The 10,271-nt window shown below is 47.4% G+C and overlaps 1 protein-coding gene across 1 annotated transcript; it reads left to right on the top strand.

Annotated features, from left to right (window-relative positions):
• The first annotated feature begins 466 nt into the window (after window positions 1-466).
• On the top strand, window positions 467-3,936 carry FOS (Fos proto-oncogene, AP-1 transcription factor subunit). The gene is made up of 4 exons (XM_023184286.2): window positions 467-816; window positions 1,571-1,822; window positions 2,267-2,374; window positions 2,492-3,936. The coding sequence occupies exons 1-4, from the start codon at window positions 676-678 to the stop codon at window positions 3,131-3,133; spliced, it is 1,143 nt and encodes a 380-aa protein (XP_023040054.1). The 5' UTR covers window positions 467-675; the 3' UTR covers window positions 3,134-3,936.
• Window positions 3,937-10,271: the final 6,335 nt, after the last annotated feature.

Below are 10,271 nucleotides of genomic sequence, written 5' to 3'. Positions count from 1 at the left end.
GTAAAGAGGTGCTCTCTGCCCCATCCCCCCCGACTTCGGGAACAAGGGTCCGCATTGAACCAGGTGCGAATGTTCTCTCGCATTCTGCGCCGTTCCCGCCTCCCCTCCCCCGGCCGCGGCCCCCGCCTCCCCCCGCGCTGCACCCTCGTTGTTGGCTGCAGCCCGCGAGCAGTTCCCGTCAATCCCTCCCCCCTTACACAGGATGTCCATATTAGGACATCTGCGTCAGCAGGTTTCCACGGCCTTTCCCTGTAGCCCTGGGGGGAGCCATCCCCGAAGCCCCTCATCTTGGGGGTCCCACGAGACCCCTCAGACAGGAACTGCGAAATGCTCACGAGATTAGGACACGCGCCAAGGCGGAGGCAGGGAGCTGCGAGCGCTAGGGAGGCAGCCACGCGGCGGCAGAGGCGCCCAGGCCCGCGCGCCACCCCTCTGGCGCCACCGTGGTTGAGCCCGTGACGTTTACACTCATTCATAAAACGCTTGTTATAAAAGCAGTGGCTGCGGCGCCTCGTACTCCAACCGCATCTGCAGCGAGCAGCCGAGAAGCCGAGACTGAGCCGGCGGCCGCGGCGCAGCGAACGAGCAGTGACCGCGTTCCTACACAGCTCTGCTCCACAGCGCCCACCTGTCTCCGCCCCTCGGCCCCACACCCGGCTTTGCCTAACCGCCACGATGATGTTCTCGGGCTTCAACGCAGACTACGAGGCGTCATCCTCGCGCTGCAGCAGCGCGTCCCCGGCCGGAGATAGCCTCTCCTACTACCACTCACCCGCCGATTCCTTCTCCAGCATGGGCTCGCCTGTCAACGCGCAGGTAAGTCTGGCTTCCCACCGCCGCGGGGCCGGGGGCTTGGGGTCGCAGAGGAGGAGACACTGGGCGGGACGCTCCAGGAGATGAGTAGGGGGCTCCCTTGTGCCTGGAGGGACGCTGCAGTGGCCGGAGCGGTGCCGGCTTGGGGGCTCGGGACTTGGCTCTGAGCGTACGCAAGCTTGCCATAGTAAGAATTTGTTCCCCCTTCCGGAGGCAGGTTCGTTCTGAGCAACGTCAGGTTTGCACTCCAGGACGGATCTCTGACATTAGCTGGGGCAGACGTGTCCCAAGCACAGACTCGCTAACTAGAGCCTGGCTTCTCCGGGGAGGTGGCAGAAAGCGGCAATCCCCCCTCCCCCGGCAGCCTGGAGCAGGGAGGAGGGGTGAGGGAGGAGGGTGCAGCGGGCGGGTGTGTAAGGCAGTTTCATTGATAAAAAGAGAGTTCATTCTGGAGACTCCGGAGCGGCGCCTGCGTCAGCGCAGACGTCAGGGATATTTATAACAAACCCCCTTTCAAGCGAGTGATGCTGAAGGGATAACGGGAACGCAGCGGCAGGATGGAAGAGACAGGCACTGCGCTGCGGAATGCCTGGGAGGAAAAGGGGGAGACCTTTCATCCAGGATGAGGGACATTTAAGATGAAACGTCCGTGGCAGGATCGTTTCTCTTCGCTGCTGCATGCGGCACCGGGAACTCGCCCCACCTGTGTCCGGAATCTGCTCGCTCACGTCGGCTTTCCCCTTCTGTTTTGTTCTAGGACTTCTGCACGGACCTGGCCGTCTCCAGTGCCAACTTCATTCCCACGGTCACTGCCATCTCGACCAGTCCGGACCTGCAGTGGCTTGTGCAGCCCGCCCTCGTCTCCTCTGTGGCCCCATCGCAGACCAGAGCCCCTCACCCCTTCGGAGTCCCCACTCCCTCCCCTGGGGCTTACTCCAGGGCTGGCATTGTGAAGACCGTGACAGGAAGCCGAGCGCAGAGCACTGGAAGGAGGGGCAAGGTAGAACAGGTGAGGAACTCTAGCCTACCCTTCCTGGGAAGGTGGGGGCTGGGTGGGAAGCGGCCCTGGAGATGGAGGAGCACAGTAGAGAGGATTAAGCCCCTGACGGGGCTGGCTGCACATCCCTAACTGGGAACCCTGGCTCCAAGCCCATTCCATCCCAACTCAGACTCTGAGTCTCACCCTAAGAAGTACTCTCATAGTTTCTTCCCTAAGTTTCCTACCGCATGCTTTTAGACTGGCTCTTCTTTGTTCTCTTGCTGAGGATCTTAATTTTAAATGCAAGTCACACCTAGTCTGCAACTGCAGGTTAGAAATGGTTTCACAGTGGGGTGCCAGGAAGTAGGGAAGCTGCAGGAGCCAGTTCTACTGGGGTGGGTGAATGGAGGTGATGGCAGACACTTTTACTGAATGTCGGTCTTTTTTTTTTTTTTTTTTTTGTGATTATTCTAGTTATCTCCAGAAGAAGAAGAGAAAAGGAGAATCCGAAGGGAAAGGAATAAGATGGCTGCAGCCAAATGCCGCAACCGGAGGAGGGAGCTGACTGATACACTCCAAGCGGTAGGTCGACTCTGTGGGTTGCTCCTTTTTAAAACTTAAGGGGAAAGTTGGAGATTGAGCATAAGGGCCCTTGAGTAAAACTGTTTCTTATGCTTTCGTTTATCCCTCTGTATACAGGAGACAGACCAACTAGAAGATGAGAAGTCTGCTTTGCAGACCGAGATTGCCAACCTGCTGAAGGAGAAGGAAAAACTAGAATTCATCCTGGCAGCTCACCGACCTGCCTGCAAGATCCCTGATGACCTGGGCTTCCCAGAAGAGATGTCTGTGGCTTCCCTTGATCTGACTGGGGGCCTGCCAGAGGCTGCCACCCCGGAGTCTGAGGAGGCCTTCACCCTGCCTCTCCTCAATGACCCGGAGCCCAAGCCCTCAGTGGAGCCTGTCAAGAGCATCAGCAGCATGGAGCTGAAGGCCGAGCCCTTTGATGACTTCCTGTTCCCAGCATCATCCAGGCCCAGCGGCTCTGAGACAGCCCGCTCCGTGCCAGACATGGACCTATCTGGGTCCTTCTATGCAGCAGACTGGGAGCCCCTGCACAGTGGCTCCCTGGGGATGGGGCCCATGGCCACAGAGCTGGAGCCCCTGTGCACTCCGGTGGTCACCTGTACTCCCAGCTGCACTGCTTACACGTCTTCCTTCGTCTTCACCTACCCTGAGGCTGACTCCTTCCCCAGCTGCGCAGCTGCCCACCGCAAGGGCAGCAGCAGCAATGAGCCCTCCTCTGACTCGCTCAGCTCACCCACGCTGCTGGCCCTGTGAGCAGGCAGGGAAGGGAGGCAGCCGGCACCCACAAGTGCCACTGCCCGAGCTGGTGCATTACAGAGAGGAGAAACACGTCTTCCCTAGAGGGTTCCTGTAGACCTAGGGAGGACCTTATCTGTGCGTGAAACACACCAGGCTGTGGGCCTCAAGGACTTGAAAGCATCCATGTGTGGACTCAAGTCCTTACCTCTTCCGGAGATGTAGCAAAACGCATGGAGTGTGTATGTCCCAGTGACACTTCAGAGAGCTGGTAGTTAGTAGCATGTTGAGCCAGGCCTGGGTCTGTGTCTCTTTTCTCTTTCTCCTTAGTCTTCTCATAGCATTAACTAATCTATTGGGTTCATTATTGGAATTAACCTGGTGCTGGATATTTTCAAATTGTATCTAGTGCAGCTGATTTTAACAATAACTACTGTGTTCCTGGCAATAGTGTGTTCTGATTAGAAATGACCAATATTAAACTAAGAAAAGATATGACTTTATTTTCTGGTAGATAGAAATAAATAGCTATATCCATGTACTGTAGTTTTTCTTCAACATCAATGTTCATTGTAATGTTACTGATCATGCATTGTTGAGGTGGTCTGAATGTTCTGACATTAACAGTTTTCCATGAAAACGTTTTATTGTGTTTTTAATTTATTTATTAAGATGGATTCTCAGATATTTATATTTTTATTTTATTTTTTTCTACCTTGAGGTCTTTTGACATGTGGAAAGTGAATTTGAATGAAAAATTTAAGCATTGTTTGCTTATTGTTCCAAGACATTGTCAATAAAAGCATTTAAGTTGAATGCGACCAACCCTGTGCTCTTTTCATTCTGGAAGTGTTGTAAGTTTCTGAAAGGTATTAGTGGAGACCAGTTTGTCAAGAAGGGTAGCTGCTGGAGGGGGACACGCCCTCTGTCTGATCCCTTATCAAAGAGGACAAGGAAACTACAGAGCTGATTGTAGAATATTTTACAAATACATTCCTTCCATTGGAATGCCAAGATTTTACTGCTTCTGGGGAGGGGAAACTGCTGTGTAGCAGCTTTTGTGGGAATACATCTTTTCTGTTTCGGTACTCACAGGGGAAATACTTAATTTGGTTGTGCTAATATTACATTTAGATGTTTTGATCTTAAGGGAACCCTTTAAGCAAACAGAACCTAGCTTTGTACAAACTATTTTAACTTTTTATTCCACAAAATCATGTGGAGGGTTATTCTACTTCAAAGATGAGCAAATTGAAGAATGGTTAGAATAAACAACTTTCTTGATATTCCGTTATTGGCATTAGAATCTTTCTGCTCGTTATATCCAGCAGGTTGAAATGCCTCTTGATACTCGGTTAAAAAAATTTTTCAGGCCGGGCGCGTGGTGGCTTATGCCTGTAATCCCAGCACTTTGGGAGGCCGAGGCAGGAGGATCACCTGAGGTCGGGAGTTTGAGACCAAGCCTGACCAACATGGAGAAACTAAAAATACAAAATTAGCCAGGTGTGGTGGCACATGCCTGTAATCCTAGCTACTCAAGAGGCTGAGGCAGGAGAATCACTTGAACCAGGAGGCAGAGGTTGCAGTGAACTGAGATTGCACCATTTTCCAGCCTGGGCAACAAGATTGAAACTGTCTAAAAAAAAAAAAAAAAGTTTTCAGTCCTTAACTCTAACATGTATACATGTTGTTGTACTCTTTTATTCTTGAAAGGAGGGCTATTGCTCTAACCCTTATTAATAAATGCATTGTGGTTTCTGGTTTTTCTAATACCATATGCCCTTCATTCAGTTTATACTAGGGGGAAGAGGGAGAGAAAAAGTTGCTCAGAAATTGAAAGAGATCTCAAACAGCACAAATAATGGTTGATTGTTCTGTAAACAAAAAGTTACATAATAGCTCAAGAAGAAGTCAACATGACTCTGAACAAGCTTTAACTTAGAAATTTTATCGTCTTAAGGAAAAACGTGACCTTTGTCCGGGACATCTGTGGTAATGGGGCACTTACATACATATGCACACGTACAAACCACAAGGAAAGGAGACTGCCCTTCTGCCCCTGCTCGCGAGTATCATGCAGGCACCATGCACTAGATTTTCACACATGCTGGGTGGAAGAAGAGCTTCAGCGCCAGTCTTCTAATGCTTTGGTGATAATGAAAATCACTGGGGGCTTATGGGGTGTCACATTCAGTCGAGTTAAAAGTTTTAATTCAAAATGACAGTTTTACAATCAACCATTTTTTGTGCTGTTTGAGATCTCTTTCGATTTCTGAGCAACTTTTTCTCTCCCTCTTTCCCCTAGTATAAACTGAATGAAGGGCATATGGTATTAGAGAAGCCAGAAATCACAATGCATTTATTAATAAGGGAGAGAGCAATAGCCCTCCTTTCCTTTTGAGAGTAAAAGAGTACAACAACATGTATACATGTTGGAGTTAAGGACTGAGGTTGATGTTCTTGTCTATGATATTTCTGCCCCTCCCATAAAAATGGACATTTAAAAGCAACTTGCTGCTCTTTAGATCACTCCTATATCACACACCACTTGGGTTGCTGTGTCTGCTAGTCCTGCAATGACAGTGGCCTTACGCTCCCTGTTTGCTCTTTAAAGGGTAAATATTTTATAGCCTTTAAATATACCTAAACTAAATACAGAATTAATATAACTAACAAACACCTGGTCTGAAACAACAAGGCGATCTACCCTGTAAGGAACCCAGCTGGTGGGCCAGGCACAGTGGCTCACACCTGTAATCCCAGCATTTCGGGAGGCTGAGACAGGAGGATCAATTGAGTACAGGAGTTTGAGACCAGCCTGGGCAACATGGCAAAACCCAGTGTGCTTCTGTTGTCCCAGCTACCCTACTCAGGAGGCTGAGGTGGGAGGATGACTTGAGCCCGGGAAGGGGAGGTTGCAGTGAGCTGAGATTGCACCACTGTACTCCAGCCTGGGGGACACAGCAAAATCCTATCTCAAAAAAAAAAAAAAAAAAAAAAAGAACCCAGCTAGCTCCCTTAGGTGTGCGATAAGAACAACCAAAGAAAGAAGAGGAAGAAGATTTCCCAGATGAAGAAGGGTAGCTGGACCTTCGGACATTGACCTGCTCCTGGGGACTTCAATCATGGCCTCTGTCACCCCACGCTTACTCTAGAGGCTGAGCATCGCTTTCTTTGACAGCCTGGCCAAGGCCCAGACACAGACCCTTGCTCTAGCTTACCACACAGCCCAGTGGAGACCAGGCTGCTTCATCAAGATGGCGTTAAAGGTCCAGAAAGAGGAAATCGGAAGTCATCCGATCCCCAGGGTTGACACCCCACCAAGCTTCCTGCTGACCACTTTCATGGGCTTCAGAGAAGAAACTCCTACCTCCTTTCTCCAGCTAAATGGCTCCTTCCAAATCCCCTTTAACTCCCTCAGGATTGGGCAACTCTCACGGACTATTAACTCTGGGGATTTTTTTTTTTTTTTTTTTTTTAGGCACAGTCTTGATCTGTTGCACAGGCTGGACTGCAGTGCTGCCATCTCGGCTCACTGCAACCTCTGCCTCCCGGCTTCAAGCGATTCTCCTGCCTCAGCCTCCTGAGTAGCTGGAATTACAGGCACCCGCCACCACTCCTGGCTAATTTTTGTATTTTTAGTAGAGACAGGGTTTCACCATGTTGGCCAGGCTGGCCTGGAACCTCCGACCTCAAGTGATCCCCCCGCCTTGGTCCCCAAAGTGCTGGGATTACAGATGTGAGCCACCACACCTGGCCTTCGACTTTCTTTTGAAAAAGACTTTGTTGGATTCCTACCCACAAGATATGGCCTCATATTAATCTCAATGAAACAATTACCTGCCCGGTGCAATGGCTCAAGCCTGTAATCCCAGCACTTTGGGAGGCCAAGGTGGGTGTAGTGAAACTTCATCTCAAAAAAAAAAAAACTACCTGAGGGCACCACTATTTAACACCGATAAAGACATATACACATAATTGAAGGGGATGGAGGCAGAAGTCATTTCCTCATGGGGATTATGTCCAGTTTAGCTCACCAGGATCCCCAGACCTGGCTCAGTGCCTGGCACATAGTACAAGGTTAATTAATATTTTGCCCAGTGGATGAATAAGTTATGTGCTATTTCCATACACAGAAATATATTCCACACATATTCTTTAACTTCTCCTCTCCTGGTCCCTGTCAGCATATTAAGCAATGGGAATTTTACATCTTTTATATCTGGCTGCAAAATATACCCCATTCCCATCCTAGCACCCTGGAATTCCTTCACTGTCTTGCTGGATGACCTCTGCCAATTCAACTTCAAAGCTGCCATTGTGCTTCTGGCTCCAAATTAATTTTCGATGGGAAGAGGGAAGAGGAAAAATATTTATCTCTGTAGAACTGTGGATTGTAGATTGTGCATCATCTTTGCACATCACTGCATCTTGTGTAATTATCAAAATTAAAGGGTAGGATTTAACAATTTGTTCTAATAACAGTAATTTTGTATTAACAGCAATTCCCATGTGTGAATGAAAGTAAATCAATTATGCTATCTTTAATTAATGGACAAAAAAAATTGAGACACAGTAAAAGTTCTCAGATGATTATCTCAAGGTAACAATCTAAAGTTTCAGTGTTTTTACAGTTGAAAAAAAGCTAAAACAAAATTAATCTCTAAATAGTGTATGAGTAGATGTATGAGACTTCCTCCAAACATAGAGTAACCAAACTCCTCACAAAAAAAAACAAAAACAAAAACAAAAGAGATATGTGCCTCACTGGAATGCTGAATAGCAGAGTGCTTTAAATTGTGCTGTTTCCTACTAATCTTGAAGAGTTGACTTTTAGGAAGTCTCAGTCGGGGACCTCTGTCTCTCTACTGAAGAGAAAGTTATTCTCCTTTCTCTTTCTTTTGCTTATTAAACCTCTACTCCTAAACACCACTCCTCCACCAAAAAAAAAAAAAAAATCGTTGACTCTTAATTCCTCTCCCACTCCATCTCTTTTCCTTCTTCCCTACAGGCACTCTGCTCACCAGCCTTCCTTCCACTCCTGGCGCATAGAACATGTGCTCCTGCAGCAGGCCTCTGCACTTGCAGTCCATCTGCCGGGGCCTCTTTCCCCAGGCTGGCTGCATCCTGTCATTTGGGACTCTCCTCAAAGGACATGTCCTCCAAGGGGCTTTCCCTGGTCATTCTATCTAGGGTGACTTCTGGACATACTTGCTCCCTAGGACTCTCTATTTAGTTATCCTGCTCTGTTTTTTCACAGCCTGTATCCCTACTTGCAAGATCTAATTTATGTGTTATTTTCCTTTTAAAAAATTGTCTGTCTCATCGAATGCAGTGGCTCACGCCTGTAATCCCAGCACTTTGGGAGGCTGAAGTGGGCAGATCACCTGAGGTCAGGAGTTCAAGACCAGCCTGGCCAACATGGCAAAACCCTGTCTGTACTAAAAAATGCAAAAATTAGCCAGGGGTGGTGGTACGCACCTGTAATCCCAGCTACTTGGGAGGCTGAGGCAGGAGAATCGCTTGAACCCAGGAGGTGGCGGTTGGTGACAGAGCAAGACCCTGTCTCAAAAAAAAAAAAGAAAAGAAAAGAAAAAAAAATTGTTTGTCTCTTATTCCTGAACTGTAAGTTCCATGTGAGCAGGAACCTTTTCTGTCTTGATCACATCGGTATCTCTAGTGTCTGTTAGGCCCTCAAGTGCATGTTGAATAAATGAAGATGAATGAGTGAATGAATGCAGATGAAAATTACAAAAATATCGACAGGAACATAGCTAGAACTTGAAGTGAAGATGTATTGTATGCTTCACAGATTTTCAGGGTAGAAGAGTATGCCCATTTGTTTAAAAAATTGCTTTCAAGGATTCTACAATATTAAGATGAGGAGCCAGCTAGCTTGGGAAAGAATTTTAAGGGGTATAAAAAATACAAGTAAACTGTAGGTCAATGACACCTCTAGGCTAATTATAGGTTGAGAAATTGTTTCACCATTAAATGCAGAATGAATGCATATATAAATCTAGATACAATCATTTTCAAAGAAACAAACAAAATTATGTTTTTCACTCTTACTGATATAAAACTTTCAGACTATCACAAAAATCCATTTGAGTTCATTGGTTCTTAGCAATCAGTGTGCTAAAAGGTAAAACCTACAATTTAGTCTGCATTAAAATAGAAGAACAAGGGTTAGCTACTATCATTATCATTATCAATGTCAACATCATTATCATAATTATCATTTGCCAAGAATACATCCAGACCTGAGGAGAAGCAGGTAGAAATAGGGTACACCGAATCCTGAGGAATCAGTGCAGAGTCTCTGAAGGGGGATGGTTGGATAGATTTCCATTTCCTTTGCATGCAGGAGAAAGCAACAGAAACATAAACCAGTTCCGTTGCAACACAATTTATTTTCATGGTTCCACACATCCATTTTTGGACTAAACTAAGCTGCCTTTCCTTTGCCCAAGCATTGTTCAGTTGCTTAAGAGGACACAGAGCAGTAAAGGCTCTGGAGCCTGCGTGACCTTATGGCCATCAGCTCTCCCTTTTCTTTTTTTTTTTTTTGTTTGAGATGGAGTCTCACTCTGTTGCGCAGGCTGGCTCACTGCAACCTCTGCCTCCTGGGTTCAAGCGACTCTCCTGCCTCACTCCCGTCTCAGCCGCCAGAGTATCTGGGATTCCAGGCAACCGCTATCACGCCTGGTTAATTTTTGTATTTTTGTAGAGACAGGGTTTCACCATGTTGGCCAGGCTGGTCTCGAACTGCTGACCTCAGGTGATCCACCTGCCTCAGCCTCCCGAAGTGCTGGGATTACAGGCTTGAGCCACGGAGCCCAGCCAGCTCTTCTTAATAAGCCCTTTTCCCTTTCAGCTCATGGTGATTGGGTTTAGTACAATTAGGTGACTGGGAGGTCTGAGAAAACACAGGGGTTTAATTGTTGGTTATGTTAGAAGCAGGCCCATATGAAGGGGCCGCTATTAAAGGGTCTAGACTGAGCAAAAGGCAACACCTTAGTCCTAAGAGTAAATGACCCAGGTTCCAGTTGCTGCCATGCTTACTTTGGGGAACAATTTTTGGTCAGATTTATGGAAGCAATGATTTGTTTTTAGGCTTCTTGTCAATTATGTGACATCACAGCTAAATTTATCA

Source organism: Piliocolobus tephrosceles, chromosome 6 (genome assembly GCF_002776525.5).
Source record: "Piliocolobus tephrosceles isolate RC106 chromosome 6, ASM277652v3, whole genome shotgun sequence".
Classification (NCBI taxonomy): Eukaryota; Metazoa; Chordata; class Mammalia; order Primates; family Cercopithecidae; genus Piliocolobus; species Piliocolobus tephrosceles.
Note: the sequence above shows the minus strand (reverse complement) of the source record. Positions and strands in the feature narration are given on the sequence as shown.

Bases quoted from the DNA above. Each gene is read 5' to 3' on its own strand.
- FOS (XM_023184286.2), top strand. From the start codon at position 676: ATGATGTTCTCGGGCTTCAACGCAGACTACGAGGCGTCATCCTCGCGC. The intron at 1,823-2,266 runs GTGAGGAACTCT...TGATTATTCTAG, and splicing joins GGAGGGGCAAGGTAGAACAG to TTATCTCCAGAAGAAGAAGA. The intron at 2,375-2,491 runs GTAGGTCGACTC...CTCTGTATACAG, and splicing joins TGACTGATACACTCCAAGCG to GAGACAGACCAACTAGAAGA.